At 42.8% G+C, this 18,710-nt stretch overlaps 3 protein-coding genes across 3 annotated transcripts in view; 2 read left to right on the top strand and 1 right to left on the bottom strand.

Annotated features, from left to right (window-relative positions):
- Nucleotides 1-1,038: 1,038 nt before the first annotated feature.
- The window catches only part of LOC115596147 (acylphosphatase-2-like), a 56,671-nt gene continuing 38,999 nt past the window's right edge, over nucleotides 1,039-18,710 (bottom strand). Inside the window, exon 5 of the mRNA XM_030440963.1 lies at nucleotides 1,039-1,427. Within this exon, the coding sequence (XP_030296823.1) occupies nucleotides 1,313-1,427 (115 nt within the window). The 3' untranslated portion in view covers nucleotides 1,039-1,312. The remainder of the gene's footprint in view (nucleotides 1,428-18,710) is intronic.
- LOC115596140 (zinc-binding protein A33-like) lies at nucleotides 7,728-10,408 on the top strand. Its single transcript, XM_030440956.1, has 2 exons — nucleotides 7,728-7,874; nucleotides 7,971-10,408. Exon 2 carries the CDS (start codon nucleotides 7,988-7,990, stop codon nucleotides 9,380-9,382), a length of 1,395 nt encoding a protein of 464 aa, XP_030296816.1. The 5' UTR covers nucleotides 7,728-7,874; nucleotides 7,971-7,987; the 3' UTR covers nucleotides 9,383-10,408.
- Nucleotides 14,592-17,578, top strand: LOC115596143 (nuclear factor 7, brain-like). The gene is made up of 2 exons (XM_030440958.1): nucleotides 14,592-14,638; nucleotides 14,734-17,578. The coding sequence occupies exon 2, from the start codon at nucleotides 14,751-14,753 to the stop codon at nucleotides 16,143-16,145; it is 1,395 nt and encodes a 464-aa protein (XP_030296818.1). The 5' UTR covers nucleotides 14,592-14,638; nucleotides 14,734-14,750; the 3' UTR covers nucleotides 16,146-17,578.

Genomic DNA, 18,710 nt, shown 5'->3' with positions numbered 1-18,710 from the left:
CTCTCTCTTTAACACACACACACACACACACACACACACACAGTTCCTGCTGCGTCAGGGGTTTTTGTTGTGGTTGCCGTGGCAGCCGATCGGGGATTCTCCAGCTGCGATTTAATTGGATCAGGCGACAGGTAATCAGGTCACGTGACCCGCTGTGATGTAACATCACCAGGGTGTGTTTGATTACAGGCGCAGTGTTTCAAAGGGATTCAAACCAGCAACCTGCTGCTCACAGACACTTTACAGAGACTGAAGAGATGAATTAATCTGTGTGAATCAAACTGTTCAGGGACCTCACAGACGAGGTCACGAGTTAAAGATTAGTAATGTTATGTTTATGTTAGAAGAAGAAGAAGAAGAAGAAGAAGAAGAAGAAGAAGACGTTTCCTCTCTGACGTGTTGGATGGAAATATCTGTGTTGATGTGAGAACACAACAGAACAACATGTTGAACAAAGGTCAAGTTGTTTGAACACAATTTACTGCTGAAATGTTACGTTAAGTATCTTCAAGTGATTTAATTAATATTAATGAACACTGGTGAAACTACTGCTGAATATCATACGATCAATATTCTCATAACAACAAATCAAAGATGTGTTGGGTGTTTCTGGCTGTGATGATGACTCAGTAATCGAGTGTCGATATTCAAGTAAAACTGTCAAACATCGTCTGGTTCTTCTCATGTGAGGAACTTTTCATCGCTCAGTGAAGGATTTCAATCTTATTGACACATAAAGTGGTGAAACTTGTGATTCTGTGCAGTTTCTTTCAAACCTGCAGATGAAACTTACAGCTACGATTTCCAAGAAACTTCTTTAAGACGAGACGTAAAGTAAACACAAAGGTTTCAGGCTGAACGACTGACCTCCACCTCCTCCTCCACCTCCTCCTCCACCTCCTCCTCCACCTCCTCCACCACCTTCACCTCCTCCTCCACCTCCTCCTCCACCTCCACCGCTCTGACTCCTCGACCTTTGACCCTCAGATACCTCGCTGGGTTTTGGACTGCTGTAGACAGAAATCTGAAGACGAGCTCTTCATAGGCTAAATGATTTATTGATTAAACAAACTTATAATAGACAGATTTAGTTAGTTGCAGCACTTTTTATATTAAGTTTATGTTAGTTTTTCTTTTATCATGAATCAAATATAACCACACCAGCAGCCTGTCGGGACTCAAACTCTCAACTTCAGTCCGTCATTCAACAGTCGTCATTCACAGCACAGATATAAAATCTAAACTCCAAGCAATCTCACAGATCTGAGCTACAAGCAGCTCTCTCTCTGTCAGTGTTCGTCTGATTGGCGGGTCAGAAGCGGGTCTTGAACCCGGACAGCTCCAGCTTGTCGATGGACCTCTGATTGCTGAAGCAGGCTCTGGTGATCCGACTGGTCGGACTTCCTTCTTTACTCAGCCACACCTTCCTGTGGAGGACAGAAGAAGACAGCCGACAGCTCCATCATTGTTTCTGTGTAGACAGTAATCTGATTACTAACAGCGTATTCTGATTACTTTGATCTCAGAGTAAGAGCAGTTTATTTAAATCAGTACATTTCAGGAGATCAGAGATCAGGTGAACTGTAACAGGTGTGTTCACTGTGATGTAAACAACATGTTTGTTCTCTGTTAACCAAACCCATGTCAGCAGTAACGACAACATCACCAGACTCCCTTAAAAAATTTATTGATTTAAGAGTTGTGAAGTGTGTTGAGAAACTGAACAAACTTTGTGAAACAGTGACAACAAATTCTAAATCACTGTTTCCTTCTTGTAAATTCAGCATAAAATGTGATACATGAAGCCGACTTTTAACCACAATTTCACCAGACTCCCTTAACAAATCAGCTAATTTAAGGAGTTGTTGAGTTAAAACAAACTTTCTAACGTAGTGAAACTGTGTGTGTGACAGATTGTAAATCATTGTGTCCTTGTTGTAAATTCAGCATTAAATCTTTCAGCTGAAGTTGTTGTTCTCCTTGTAAAAAGTGTCAGTTTGTGGCAGCATGTCTGTACCAGCCTGTCTGCTTCTGTGTCTAAAGTGCTAAAGTCTTACCTGCCAACATTGATCAGCTGTTTGAACACACTGTTTACACTGATTTCACCATTTACACTCCATTTATGAAAGAAGAAACATGTTATTGATCTAAACATGTCACATGTTACAAAGACACTAAACAGTAACAATATAGGCTACTTCTTTGTCCCCGTGGAGAAAGTCCCCAGACTCCCTTAACAAATGTGTCAGTTTAGTGAGTTGTTGAGTTGGAGACACTTTATAAACTCTGTGAAACTCTGTCTCTGACTCATTCTGCATTATTTGGACCTTCTTGTTCATTCAGCAAATGTCTGTCTCTGTGCAGAAACATGGAGTCTGTTTGTCTCAGTGATAGTTTCACTGTATCACCACGGCTGAACTGAAATAACTCACATGTGAAAACCGTCTCAGAGGTCGTTCACATGTTTGTCTGTGGAAGAAACCGTTGACGTCACCATCACAGTTTTTTGCTCCTCGTGGGACAAAAATGTGGACAAAAATAAATAAATTCAAAAAAATCATAACCAGCATCTGGAGAACCAGGGGCATGATGGGAAAATACAAACATTCCTTCGTCTATATTTAACCCTGAGAACGAGAGAGTGTTTCTGTGACCATCTGATGGAGTGTGTGTGTAGATTAGAGGAGATTTCAGGGGATCAGGGTCACGTCCACCGACTGAAGCTCAGCCAGGGAGAGGGCGAGTGAATGGGCGAGCGAGCAAGAGAAGAAGAGGGGGGAGAGAGAGAGAGAGAGAGAGAGAGAGAGAGAGAGAGAGAGAGAGAGAGAGAGAGAGAGAGAGAGAGAGAGAGAGAGAGGAGCTGAGCTGTCCTACTTTTTCATTTTTGGCATAAAAACTTCTCCATCTACAGTCGACTGATCTGCTCAATGACCCACTACTCTACTGTATTCACACACACACACACACACACACACACACACACACACACATACAAACACACACACACACATACAAACACAAACACACACACACACACATACAAACACAAACACACACACCGCTTAGCATTAAGTCTGCAGCAGCTGGATGTTTGTTGGTTTGTAATCTGCTGCATTCCCTCTAAAACAACTCACTGATCCCTCTGACACGCACACACACACACACACACACACGCACACACACACACTGATGCGACTGTAATCAGGATAATTTCAGTTATCATAAATGAGGTCTTGTTGTGTAGCTGTGTCCGTCACTTTAATCCACAATAACAACAGTGTAGCTTCAGTCAAAGAATAAGATTCATAGACACAACTGAGGAGAAATGATATTAATCTTTACAGCTGCAACAATCTATCGATCAGTCGCCAACTATGACATTAATCACCAGCCATTTTAATAATCAATTAATCAGCTTAAGTCGTTTTATAAGAAAAGGGAGATTTAGAGGAAGAAGAAGAAGAAGACAAAAATGAAGAAGAAGAAGAAAACAAACTCTCTCCTGTCATTTTTGGAGGACGAGACACTGATTAAGATTTTTAAGACCAAACAATCGAAAAGAAAACAATCAACTTATTCATCAACAATAAAAAAAAAACATGTTATTTCTGAATGTTCCATTAAAGATGCATTACGTAGGAACTAGTAACCCATGAATTCATACTCCAAACAAACAGGGGGCAGCACATCACCAGAGTAACTCCTGCTAACCTGGACTGTAGGCAGCTGGTTAGCTGAGTTAGCCGTGCAGCTAGCAGTCCAGACTGTGAGCTTTGGACCGGGACAGGCTGGAACTAGCTGGTTAGCATGCTAAACACACAGCAGATTTAATCAGTCATAATCTGGATTACTGTGTCCAGTAAAGGATGATGTTCACACTCTGTCCACAGTGTCTCTGAGAGGAAACAGCCAACATGTTTATTTTTTAAACTCACACTCATTAGAGGATTATTCTGATCCAGCTCTGATGTCAGACACCTGTAACATCTCCTCCATGTTGTTTTCACACCTCAGCTGTGTTTCCTCTCGTCCTCTTCAGTGTTTCTGAGCCGCTCGGCTCTCTGGGAATTCTTTGTTTCTCAGAGGAAAAAGAGGAAACCACCCACTCGTTCACCACCAGCTTCTCTCACTCTCTCTGTTCTCTCCCTCCTCTCCTCCATCCATTACCTCCTCCCCTCCTCTCCCCTCCACCCTCCTCTGTGCAGAGGAACAGCTGCTTCCTGTTTCCCAGGCCCGACAGGAAGTGAGGTCGTGGTGAAAGTGGAGTCGAGAGGAAGGACGTGAGGGTGAATGTGCTCACGGGAAAAGAAAAGATCTGTGAATGAAAGGAAATAGTAGATTGTGTGTGTGTGTGTGTGTGTGTGTGTGTGTGTGACTGTGTGTGCGTAATATTATGGTAAAAGACCTTAAAAGAAGCTTTTCTATTCTATTCTTGTTTTTTCATATTGACCAGAAACAAAAGTCCCCTCTCAGATAGTAGTGACATGTAGTTGTCAAGTCTCGCTATATGTGTTATAGTTTTCCACTGTCTTATTTTGTAGTAAATATCTTTCCTGTCGTTTCAGATCCCCTCTCCCGGCCCTTGTGGGTTCGCCCTTCACCATGATTGTCTTCCCCTACCATGATTACTTTCACCTGTTCCCTGTATGTGTTTGTATATGTAGTCCCTGTGTATCCCCTGTCTGTTGCCAGTTTGTCTTTTGTCTCTGTACTTAGTGTCCCAGCCTTGTTCCTAGTGTTTGAGTATTCTTGTTTTTTTGACTCCTGCCTGTTTTTCCTCGACCTCGTCTCTGCCTAGCCCCTGCCGGATTTGTTTGCCTTTTCTGAGTGACCTCCTGTGTACCAAATCTGATTTAAGTAAAATACTTTTACTTTACCTAAACTCTGTGACAAGTCCTGCGTGTGAGTCCATAAAATTCAATTCAATTCATCACCCAGTCCAACTAGTACGAACTGGCACAACATGGACTCAACTGACCCTGATACTGCGCTCGCTGTGCACCGGGCTCAAGGTAATCGGATCCACAACAATGAGGAGCGATTTACTTCAGTCGTCCAGGAGATCCAGAAGATTTCCAACCAACAACAAGGTTGCTAGTCCTCCGTCTGTGAACAGCAACGCTTCTCGAGTGAAATACTTCAGCTGCTGACTGTCCAGATGGGAAATCAGAGTGCCGCTACTCCTGCTCCGACAGCCGCTCCGGTCCTCATTCCGGCTCCTCAGCCTGCACCATTACCCGTTCTGGCTCTCGCATCAGTTTCGGCACCTCACCTCTCCAGCCCGGCACGGTTTTCTGGGGACTCCGAGAGTTACCCCTCTTTCCTGGTCCAGTGTTGGCTGCATTTTGAGATGCAGGCTTCCTCATTCCCGACTGACGGCACCATGGTGGCGTATATAATCACTCACCTCACAGTCACATGGGGAATGGAACAGAGGGTAAGACAGGCAATCACTAATTCGGATATACCGGATGGTTGCCCCCAGAACCGGTTGTTTATTCCTGCCTCTCTCTATCCACTGGGCTCACACCTCCCTCCTGTCCTGCCATACTGGTATAAAGAGAACATGCTTTGTCGTCAAACAACGGTTCTGGTGGCCTGCCATGGAGAAGGAGGTGGGTGAGTACATGGCCGCCTGTCTGGTGTGTGCCAGGAATAAGGTCTCTTGTCACCCTCCGGCAGGGCTCCTTTGTCCTCTTCCGGTTCCCCATCTCCCCTGGTCTGACATCTCCCTGGACTTCATCACAGCGTTGCCCCCCTCAGAAGGTAACAAAACCATCCAGTGGTGGACTGGTTTTTTGGAAATGGTTCACTTTGTCCCTCTTCCCAAGTTGCCCTCGGGACAGGGAAACGGCGGAGGTGATGTTGCTGCATTTATTTCGTTTACATGGTTTCCAAAAGGATGTGGTGTTGGATTGGGGGCCACAGTTTGCTTTTAGGTTTTCGAAAGCCTTCTGCTCTCTCCTGGGCACTATGGTAAACCTCACCTCCGGATACCATCCCCAGTCCAACGGCCAGACTGAGGGTCTTAACCAGGAGTTGGAGACTGGACTACGTTGTCTTGTCTCACAGAATACAGCAACATGGATCAGACACCTCATCTTGGTTGAGTATGCCCACAACACCCTGCCCTGTTCTGCCTCTGGTCTCTCCCCTTTCCAGTGCGCCTATGGTTATCAGCCCCCACTGTTTCCATCCCTGGAGGAAGAGGTCAGCGTCCCTTCAGCCCAGACCCTCATCCATCGGTGCTGCAGAATCTGGAATAGGGCTCGCAAGGAGTTTGGCCAGGACCAAGAGGGCAGCTGACTGCCGGCATATCCTGGCTCCTTTCTAAAGGCCTGGGCAGAAGGTGTGGCTGTCCTCCAAGGACCTCCCCTTGTGAGTGGAATCCTGCAAGTTAGCTCCTTGCTTATTGGATCCCTTCCCTATCTCCAAGGTGGTTAACCCTGCAGCTGTGTGGCTCAGAATTCCCAGGTCCCTGAGGGTGCACCCTATTTTTCATGTGGCCCAGGTCAAGCTGGTGATGGAGAGTACTCTGGTCACGGTCTCCAACCCCCACCACCTCCCCGGTTCATCGATGGCGGTCCAGTTTGTACAGTGAAGCGGCTTCTTACATTTCGTCGATGTTGTTGTGGTCACCAGCACCTGGTGTACTAGGAGGGATACAGTCATGAAGAGAGGTGCTGGGTTTCCTCCAGCAACATTATGGACCCCACTCTCATCCAGGACTTCTGTTGCTGCCATCCTGACTGGCCTGGGACCTCAGGTGCCGTCCCTAGAGGAGGGGTACTGTCATGTTTCGCTCCATGTTAGTTTTCCACTGTTTTATTTTGTAGTATTTACCTTTCCTGTCATTTCAGATCCCGTCTCCCAGCACTTGTGGGTTCGTCCTCCACCGTGATTGTATTCCCCAACCCTAATTACTTTAACCAGTTCCCTCTAGTCCCTGTGTTTCCCCTGTCCATTGCGAGTTCGTCTTTTATCTCTGTCCATGGTGTCCCAGCCATTTTCCTAGTGTTCGAGTATTCTTGGTTTTTGACTCTCTCCTGTTTTTCCTCTACCTGATCTCTACCTAAACCCTGCAGATTTGTTTGCTTTCGCTGACTGACCTCCTGTGTACCGAACCTGATTTAAGTAAAATACTTTTACTTTACCTAAAATTGGTGTCAAGTTGTGCTTGTGAGTCCATACAATTTGGTGTCACCAAGTCGTGATAGTAGTGCCCTGTTGGCAATATTGAGGAGAATGTGTGTGTGTGTGTGTCTGACCATGAAGAACCAAATAAAAGATGGGCACAAATAAACACATCAATTAATAACTGCATGATTTGTTGTTCAAATTCAAAAACTTTATAATCTGAACTAGAATTTGAAATAAAGTTTCCAAAAATTTACTGTAAATGTACCTATTTTCCCTTACAATATTATCAAGTTAAGATATGTTGAGGTTAGTATTTCCTCTTGACAAGTTTCTGACAATGATGGCCATTTAATATCAGTAATAACATAATATGGAACACTAGAGTTCAGGGTTAGCTGGCGCTGGTTCTGATGGGACTATAGCCCCTCCAACAACAACAAGAAGTGAGATTACATTTACAGCAGTGATTCTGGACTCTGGACTGAAACACTCCCCTGAGTAACATGTGAACCAACAGCATTCAGCAGAGGTCTGACAAAGCTCCGCCCTCATCTGACTCATCTGGGACAAACCAGAAAACAGTTTGTTAGTGTGTGTGTGTCTCTTTAGTACAGAGCCACAGACAGACGATCAGATCCATCTTCAGACTGAACTAACAACGTCCTCAGAGTGAGTTCATCTACAGGAGAGAGGAGGAGGAAACTACAACACTGCAGACACTCCACACACTGAAGGTGAGTCCGACCAGAACCAGAACTCAAAGTAAACTTTGGTGAAGTGAAGAAGGGAAGTGGGGCTGTGACTGACTGTTCTGTCTGCTGTGTTCACAGCATCATTCAAAGACAAAATGGCTTCCAGATTAGAGGAGGATCTCTGCTGTCCGGTGTGTCGTGATGTCTTCAGAGAGCCTGTCCTTCTGTCATGTAGCCACAGCTTCTGTAAAGACTGTCTGCAGAGGTGCTGGGTAGAGAAAGAAATCAGAGAATGTCCACTTTGTAAGAGAAGATCTTCAAAGGATAAACCACCTGTAAACCTGGTGTTAAAGAACGTGTGTGAGACCTTCTTACAGGAGAGAGATCAGAGAGCTTCAGAGGGTCTCTGCAGTCTGCACTCTGAGAAACTCAAACTCTTCTGTCTGGACCATCAGCAGCCGGTGTGTCACATCTGCAGAGACTCAGAACAACACACCAACCACAGATTCAGACCCATCGATGAAGCTGCACAACAACACAAGAACAAACTTCAAGAAACTCTGGAGTCTTTAAAGAAGAAGTTAAAGGTTTTTGAAGAAGTTAAAGTGGAGTTTATTCAGACAGCAGAACACATGAAGGTCCAGGCCCGACACACAGAGAGGCAGATTAAGGATCAGTTTAAGAAGCTTCACCAGTTTTTAGAAGAGGAAGAGGAGGCCAGGATGGCTGCACTGAGGGAGGAAGAGGAGCAGAAGAGTCAGATGATGAAGAAGAAGATGGAGGCTCTGAGCAGAGAGATAGCAGCTCTTTCACACACAGTCAGAGCCACAGAGGAGGAGCTGAGAGCTGAAGACGTCTCATTCCTGCACAACTACAAGGCTGCAGTGGAAATAGTCCATCAGCGCCTCCTGCTGGAGGATCCACAGCTGCCCTCAGGAGCTCTGATAGACCAGGCCAAACACCTGGGCAACCTGAGCTTCAACATCTGGAACAAGATGAAGGACATGATCTCCTACACTCCTGTGGTTCTGCACAGAAACACCGCTCATCCAGACCTCATCCTGTCTGAAGATCTTAGCAGTGTGAGACCAGGAGAGACACAGAAGCTTCCTGATAATCCAGAGAGATTTGATGTGTACAGGTCTGTCCTGGGCTCTGAGGGCTTTAACTCAGGGACTCACAGCTGGGACGTCGAGGTTGGAAACAGTACAGATTGGTTACTGGGTGTGTTAGCAGAGTCTGTCCAGAGGAAGGGACTCATACAGTCTGGATTATGGAGAATACAATTATATGAAGGTAAATACTCAGTGGGGTCACCATCAGCTCCACCCACTGATCTCGTAGTGCAGAAGAAGCTCCAGAGGATCAGAGTGAATCTGGACTGGAACAGAGGAAAGCTGTCGTTTTCTGATCCTGATACTAACACACACCTACACACCTTCACACACACTTTCACTGAGAGGATGTTTCCATTCATTGGCACTGTGGATGAACCCCCACTGAAGATATCACCCCTGAAGGTGTGTGTGACAGTGGAACAGAGCAGTTAAAGAAGTATTTAATCTCTGGAAAGATGGTCCTTAAACAAAACTGTCTCTCTCTGCAGTAGAAAGACAAACAGTTTTGAACTTAAAGCTACATGAGCAGAGAAAACAGAGTAAAAGGACTGTGGTGTTCACTTCTACTCAAAAGGTAGAAAGACCAAACACCCAGAGTGCACAGCGCTGCACCGGATTGGACCGGACTTGGTTTTGGCTCAGAGAAAGTTCTGAAAGAGGAGACAGTGAGGCGGCTGGATGCTGATGAACAATATTGTGTTGCAGCTGAACGTGGAAAAACTATAATATCCACTTGGGATGTCCCAATCAGTTTTTTTTGTTTTTTTTTACCCCAACCCACGCTTGGCACCTCCATATCATCCACTGCGTTTTCATATTCCTTATGTTGTCACGTTAAATTACGTGGATGCGTTGCTTATCTATTTCACACACGTTTAGCATCTCCTTGATTGCCTGTTTTACATGCTCTGCTGTATGAGAAAACTCCAGACGACAAAAAACCCTGATCCTCTACCATGGAGATGAGCTGGTTATCCAGAGGAATTAATTTAATGACCCTCTCTGTAATATTTGTGGCCATGTCGCTGTCTCAAGGATATTTCTCTTAACTTTTGAAAGTATCCATGAGGGGTTGTTGCTTCGGTGTCTTTGCCTGTATTGCTTGAGTGACCTCATTGTATTCTTTGAGTGTTTGTTTTTTATTTGCTGTATCAAATGTGTAGTATTAAATGCAGCTCTTTTGTTCATTCTCCCATGTATTGTACTCACGTCCAATTTTGAGGTACTTATACTTCAATATGTCCATTTTATGATACTTTACATTTCCTCTCCTCTACATGTATTTGATAATCTTTTGATATAATCAATGGATAAAACAGTGGTCCCCTCATAGATATTTGAGAGATGTAGTGCCCTGTTTGCCATATTGACCAGTATGTGTGTGTGGTTATGTGCGAGCGTGTGTGTGAGACCATGAAGAACCAAATAAAAGATGACCACAAATAAACACATCAATAATCATCTGCATGTTTTGTTGTTCGGATCCACAAACTTTATAATCTGAACTAGAAGTTTAAATAAAGTTTCCAAACAATAAAATCAAAGTTTCATGACATATATAAGATGTTTGTAATTAAATAAATATATTATATTATCCCAAATACTGTACATGGAGTGTTTAACTTTGCACTTTCTAAAGGAGATGCCCCACAAATGTGGTCTGAAGATATTATGTTTGTATTATATAAAGAAGGTAAAGATCTGACTAAATGTGATGGGTACATACGGATTAGCCTGTTATGTAATGATCTGAAAATACTACCAAATATTCTGGCACAAAAAGTACCAAAAAGGCTGCAAAATTGATTAAACCTGATCAAACAAGGTTCATTTTGGCACGGGGCAAAAAATAGAAGAACTATTGATATCATATCAAATGCCCAAGACAACAAACAAATTTTAAAAAATTTAAAGTATTTGGATTCAATTTGCTCTTCATTAAGTATATAAAAACTATTCATCCACTTTATTTATAACAACCCCAAATCTGGCATTAGAGTGAATGGGTGCTGCTAAAAACAGTTTTTTCCCCTTGAAAAAGGGGCTAGACAGGGCGACTGCCTTAGTCCCTTATTATTCACGATCAGTATAGAGCCTCTGGCTGAGACTGTAAGGAACAATAAAGATATAAGGGGAATAACTGATGATGGATATAAAGAAAAAACACGTGATAATTTTCCCTGATAATCATTAATTATTACTGATAGCGAAATTGAACCTAAATCTCTCTTTTAATGTTGAATAAACACCACTTAATTGTGCCCCATGTAAGTATATGCCAAACACAATGGTGCCCTGTATGAGGCAGTGCAATGTTGGCAAACGTGCATAAATATGTAATATTAATTTAAACTTCAATTGGACAGTGCTAAAATTTTAGATTCACATCTTGAACCCTTTAGCCAAAAGTCTTTACATTTTACCCCACTAGTCGCCTACAGGAGTAGATGTTTGTACGTACAAACAATTGCAGTGTGATGAGAATTGATTAATCAATCAAATTTATAACCCATTTGATTAACCAAAATCTTTTGGGTTATTAACTGCCACTTTGAGCCATTTGATATTGTTGCTTTTGATTCAAGTTGAAAGTGTTCTGTAGAAATTGTGAGAATTTCAGTTCAGCATTTGAATATCCTGTATTCAATGCATTGTAGTCAAGCTGTCATAACTTGATGACATTTAAGTGTTCCTTGTGTTAATCACAGCATGCCACTGGCCCTGTGAAACAAAGACATTTATATCTGGCTGTTACTGCCTTGCATTTCAGCCTGAGTAAGAAGTAGAGCCAGAGATAGAGCCACAGCGTGCTACCAGCCCTCTGAAACAGAAGTTTTGTAGTTTAGCTGATACTACCAAGTGTTTCAACCAGAGTCAACTTCAAGAGTCAATCCTCTGATTGTTAATACACTGCATTCCAGTGCATATTTAAGGTTTGGTAGAAAGTTGCACTTGTAAACTGTGTTTATCTTTACTGGCCCCAATCTGTATGCCCAGAGCCACTAGATCGTGCCATAGCCACCCCTCCTCCACAGGAGGCTACCCCCTATAGTGTAGCCCATAACACAGTTGGTTAGGCTAGTGTACTCCCCCTAAGCTACACTACAGAGTGTCTGCCAAAGCAACACCATAGCCAACCACACTGATTGTTGTAGGACAACTTGTTTAACAATGGAGAGCCCCTGAGTAGAGCGATTTATTTCTTCCCTGGGCCCTGAGTGTTAAACCTGGCTGCCCTGAAGTCATTAGCAGGTTAAATCTCATTGAGTGCAATGAAGAGATAGAGTCCCTACTTGAATAATTCTAGTCTCCTCCATGAAGTTCAGATGGCTAATAAGAAAGCCATGCACTATTTAGATGACCGGCACTCAGCAGAGTTAGATCTTTGTTCACACAAGGAGGAGTTGTTAAGGTTTAGATCAGGACATCTCTCCCCACAACAGTTGTTCAGCCAATTTAATTCTGGTTACTCCGATTCACACTCTTCCCTTGATGGAAGGTTAACTCCCTCTCCACTGAGAAGATGTGAAAAGTTCTCAACTGACCCTAAGTCCTTGGGAATGAAGCCAGTTCCTCAACCTCCATTGAGAGACAGAGATAACAGTAACCTGACTTTCCATCTTCCTGAAACAGACTGTGAGGTCACAGGTAGTTTAGCCCCCAGTAGATATTCTACCCACCGTTCCCAGTCTCTGATGCATGACACCTTCATTAGTGCTTATCCCTCGGAAAGGGGGACCAGATCACTCCAGGGGTGCTCCACCTCCTCTCTGCACCTCCATGAGAGTGATGACAGCTGTCCTGTTACTGCTTCTCAGCTAGACAAAACTGCAGCATGTGATGTCAATGTCCATAGAAACACTATCTTAGAGTTCCCCCACCTTGAAGAGCTTGAGTTTATAGCTATAGACATTGAAAATTTTGAGCCAGACAACTGTGATCGCCATGTTGAGGATTACCTTAGTTTACTTGACCATAGTCTAATTGACTTGAACCATGCGACCCAGGGGGAGAAAGTTAAGCTTGTGTGGAAGACCAGCTCTAAAGCTATACGCAAATTCATACAATCACAACCTCCCAGTGTCAGAAATTACTACAGAGAGCTTTGTAGGCATTGAAAGAAGAATAAATCTAAGACAAGAAGGTAATTACATTGTTAGTAGAATAAAAATAGTTTAAGCGTCAAACATTCAGGACGCAACGTTTGTGAGTAAATGAGATAATGAGGTTGTTATAATAAAGTACCACTTCATTAACCACTTCAGTTCTCCACCTCCAGACTCTCCTCATGTTTCACCGAAATATAACTTCATCAGGAGACAAAGCTCCTCATTGGCTGATTTTAAACTAACTAAATAAACAAACTCTCTTTGTTTTCATGACTGAATAAACTGAATAAACAAACTGACCTTAAAAGGACAAAAACACAGTTTACTGTGTTATTATGTTTATATGTGGCGGACTCTGCCACCTTTCTAGCTTCAAACTGTTTTCTGGGACTTTATTTTCCTTTGAGAACAGTTTGTTTATTCACTGATGGAGAAAAGTTTGTATTATGACCCCATTAATATTGTAAATATTAAAATGATCTCCAAAAATACGTAGCTCCCCTTTAATGCTGATTATTGGGCACTTGGGTCATAAACAGTTGCATTTGTCTTCAGTCAGTGTGACTAAACTCTCAGTCTCTTACTGAGGACCAGTGTTGGTCAAGTTACTTGGAAATAGTAATTAGTTACTGATTACTGATTACGTCTCCAAGACAGTAATCCAGTTACTTTACTGATTACTTATTTTCAAAAATAATTAGTTACTTTACTACGTTACTATTCAAAAACATGATCCACAACCTGAATACGCTATAAAGCAATAGACCTTTCGTGGCAGCGGGAAATAAATGGACAACAGTCAGACATGAGATAAACAAACCCAGTGTGAGCCAATATTAGAGTAGCACCAGCTCCCAAAGGTCTTTGCATCACTACCCACCTCTTCTAGTAGGGCTGGCTATCGCATTACTTCTAACGCATTACTGCCCATCACTGCTGAGGACACTCTTTGTAAATATCTGTAGATTTACTTACAGAGTCAAATGAATACTAAGTGAAAAAAACAGACTTTGTGTTAAAGTAACTGGTCAGCAGAAACAACAGTTTCACTGCTTCATGTCTCTCAACACATTGTGTTAAATAAATGTTTGTATGATGTTTTTGGATCAAGGACAACAAATAAACATAACATGAAGATATTGGTGCCCAAATAAATGTGACGATATTATCAAGTTAATATATTATTAAGATATGTTGAGGTTAATATTTCCTCTTGACAAGTTTCAGAAAATGATGAACGTTTAATATCAGTAATAATATAATAGAGAACACTACAGTTCGGGCAGTTTGGGCAGTGCTGGCGCTGGTTCTGATGGGACTTTAGCCCTTCCAACAACAAGTGTATCAGATTACATTTCCAGCAATGAATCAGGACTTTGGACTGAAACACCACCCTGAGTAACGTTAACCAACAGCATTCAGCAGAGTTCTGACAAAGCTCCTCCTCTCTTTAGTACAGAACCACAAACAGATGATCAGATCCACCTTCAGACTGAACTAACAACATTCTCTGAGTGAGTTCCTCTACAGGAGAGAGGAGGAGGAAACTACAACACTGCAGACGCTCCACACACTGAAGGTGAGTCCGACCAGAACCAGAACTCAAAGTAAACTTTGGTGAAGTGAAGGAGGAAGTGGAGCTGTGACTGACTGTACTGTCTGCTGTGTTCACAGCGTCACTCAGAGACAAAATGGCTTCCAGGTTAGAGGAGGATCTCTGCTGTCCGGTGTGTCTTGAAATCTTTAAAGATCCTGTCATCCTGTCATGTAGCCACAACTTCTGTAAAGACTGTCTGCAGAGCTGCTGGGTAGACAAAGAAATCAGAGAATGTCCCGTTTGTAAGAGAAGATCTTCAAGGTACATCATACCTCCTAACTTGGCGTTAAAGAACCTGTGTGAGACCTTCTTACAGGAGAGAGATCAGAGAGCTTCAGAGGGTCTCTGCAGTCGGCACTCTGAGAAACTCAAACTCTTCTGTCTGGACCATCAGCAGCCGGTGTGTCTCGTCTGCAGAGACTCAGAACAACACACCAACCACAGAATCAGACCCATCGATGAAGCTGCACGACAACACAAGAAGAAACTTCAGGAAACACTAGAGCCTTTAAAGAAGAAGTTAAAGGTTTTTGAAGAAGTTAAAGTGAAGTTTAAACAGACAGCAGAACATATGAAGGTCCAGGCCCGACACACAGAGAGGCAGATTAAGGATCAGTTTAAGAAGCTGCACCAGTTTCTAGAAGAGGAAGAGGAGGCCAGGATGGCTGCACTGAGGGAGGAAGAGGAGCAGAAGAGTCAGATGATGAAGGAGAAGATGGAGGCTCTGAGCAGAGAGATAGCAGCTTTTTCACACACAGTCAGAGCCACAGAGGAGGAGCTGAGAGCTGAAGGCGTCTCATTCCTGCACAACTACAAGGCTGCAGTGGAAAGAGTCCAGCAGCGCCCCCTGCTGGAGGATCCACAGCTGCCCTCAGGAGCTCTGATAGACCAGGCCAAACACCTGGGCAACCTGAGCTTCAACATCTGGAACAAGATGAAGGACATGGTCTCCTACACTCCTGTGGTTCTGGACCCAAACACTGCTCATCCAAAACTCATCCTGTCTGAAGATCTGAGCAGTGTGAGATGTGGAGAGAGACAGAAGCTTCCTGATAATCCAGAGAGGTTTGATCTTCACAGGCTTGTCCTGGGCTCTGAGGGCTTTAACTCAGGGACTCACAGCTGGGACATCGAGGTTGGAGACAGTACATGCTGGTTACTGGGTGTGTTAGCAGAGTCTGTCCAGAGGAAGGGAGGCATACAGTCTGGATTATGGGTAATAATGTTAGACGAAGGTAAATACTCAGTGGGGTCACCATCAGCTCGACCCACTGATCTTGTAGTGCAGAAGAAGGTCCAGAGGATCAGAGTGAATCTGGACTGGAACAGAGGAAAACTGTCGTTCTCTGATCCTGATACTAACACACACCTGCACACCTTCACACACACTTTCACTGAGAGGATGTTCCCATACATTTGTCCTGGGGGTGAACTCCCACTGAAGATATCACCTCTGAAGGTGTGTGTGACAGTGAAACAGAGCAGTTAAAGAAGTTTCATCTCTGGAAAGATGGCCCTTAGACGGCCCTAAAGTTCATAAATACGGTACAACTTTGAAGTACTTTGGCTCTATGTCAATATTCAGTTTTCTTGCCAAATCTACTTTTGTAAAGTACATACACACAGTACATGTGAATATATGTATCAGTAACTTTTACTTGTACTTTTGGTATTTCAGAACATTTAATATCAGACATTTTAATAGTTTTACTCAAGTACTATTCATATGGGTCACTGCAGTTGTGTGTGTGTCAATCAATCAATCAGACTTTATTTATAGAGCACTTTTCATACATGGTAATGTACACACACCAGTATCCAGCTACTTAAACACAGTAAGTGAGATAAAAGAGCGAGTAATAATAAATAAGTAAATTGTAATAAATAAAACAGGGCACTAACAACGGAACTGAGGAAGAGCTATCATTGATGTATTTCACTGAGGAGACACTAGAGGCAGTAAAATAATAATAAAATAATAATTAATAAATAAATAAATAATGATAAAATAATAGATAAAATTAAAATAAAACACTAAAACTAAGAATGATAAAATACTAAAGGAGGTCAAAAGTCTAAAACTGCTATGTAATCAATAAAATAAATAAGCAAATTGTGAATCAAGTAAAATGAGGTAAAACAATATATTAAAAGAAATAGATGAGTGGTAAGTGAATAGATAAATAGAATAGAACAAGAGCCATGTAGGGCCCTGTTTGCCATATTGACCAGTATGTGTGTGTGGTTGTGTGTGCGTGTGAGTGAGTGTGTGAACATGAAGAACCAAATAAAAGACGTGCACAAATAAACAAATCAATTAATAACTGCATGTTTTGTTGCTCAGATCCAAAAACTTCATAATCTGAACTAGAATTTGAAATAAAGTTTCCAAACAATTAAATACAAGTTTTATGACAGTTACCTGTGCCTCTGGTGTGTGTTCTGATGTGTTTCCCTCTTTGTTTGTTTCTCATAGCATCCTCCTCCCTTTCTAACTGAGCACACCTGAGGGTAATCAGTGCTCTGTTGCAGTGGGGGAGGTGATAAAAGGGCAGAGTGTGCAGGGACAGGTGGAGGAGGAAGCTCAGACACACATGCAGCAGCACATTTGTGAGGAGAGTTCTCACAAACAGGTTTGGTTAAAATCTCCATGCATTTTAGGTGCTGGGGTTTTGTTATGTTAGTTTGTTGTATCCCTTTGAGCTGGAGGTTACCGGTAGTTCAGTTATTTGTCTCTTTTGTTTTAGGTGTAGTTTTCCGTTAGGCAGGTTAGGAGGGGGTGCGAGGAACGACGGCTCATTTCGTGGCTGGTCCCGCATCTTCCCATCTTTTGTTCTTTTTGCCCGGGATCGCCAGCCCTCCTTTTCGTTTGTACCCGTTTTCTTTTGGGGAATTATGTAATAAATTTGGTTTATTGGTTTACTTTGTGTCTGGTGTCTTTTATATGTTGCATCCTCCAACCCCTTTGAGCCTTACTGTTACTGGCTCAAAGTAACAAAGAAACGGCAGGAGAGACTTCGCAACAGTTTCACGTCTCGGGTTTAATTCCGTGAAAAAAGCATATAGATTTCAAAATTATCTCAACATCAAACAGAACAAAAAGACAAAGCAAAGTTTCCGCTGCTCCTCTCAAAGGTCAGGCCCACTTTATGTCCTCGGCTTGGAGCTCCCATCCAGCAACACACAGGACCAGGCCCACAAGATACCAGAACAGAAAATAAGCACACTACTACAGAATATGGATGAGAGGCCCAAGTGGCAGTAACACCCTCTCCTTTTAGAAGAGGCTTGTAAGCTATCACCAGTCAGTATGCCCACATCCATCATCACAAAAATCCCCAATTTAAATTACACCAAGTTCACCAAATGTGGCTTTTTGGGCAACAAAATGAATAAAGGGACACAAAAATGTTCAAGAAAACACAGAATTTAAATAAATTCCCATTTAAATTCTCAAATATACACCTAGTTATCCCCTATTTCCTCCAAATCACTTCCCAACTGTCATAAAACCTGTTAACTGGACCCTGGAAAACAAAGAAGACAGAGAGGGAAGCATAGGGTAATCAACATGAAACATTAATCAGCGGGAGCACAGGACAAAGCATTAGCTATCACATTGTCTGAACCTTTAATGTGACGTATATCTAAGTTAAATGGCTGAAGAAATGGAGCCCAGCGCATTAACTGCTGGTTCGGATTTTGGAGTGACTGCAGAAACGTCAAAGGGTTTTGATCATAATAGACCACAAGAGAAACAGCACCCCTGACATAAACATCAAAATGCTGAAGTTCCTAAATGAACCCTAACACTTCTTTTTCCATGACTGAGTAGCTTGACTGATAGGAAGCAAACTTACTGGAAAATAAACTGACTGGACAATCAATGCCCTGTTCATCCTCCTGGACCAACACCGTACTGGTCCGACCTGACTAGTCAAATTCAACCTAAATCTCCCTTTTAATGTAGCATAAACACTACTTAATTGTGCCTTGTGTAATTCTATGCCCAACATGATGATGCCCTGTGTGAGGCAGTGTACTGTTGCCGATC

This window comes from Sparus aurata, chromosome 15 (genome assembly GCF_900880675.1).
Source record: "Sparus aurata chromosome 15, fSpaAur1.1, whole genome shotgun sequence".
Taxonomy (NCBI): Eukaryota; Metazoa; Chordata; class Actinopteri; order Spariformes; family Sparidae; genus Sparus; species Sparus aurata.
This window is presented reverse-complemented; position numbering and strand designations above follow the sequence as displayed.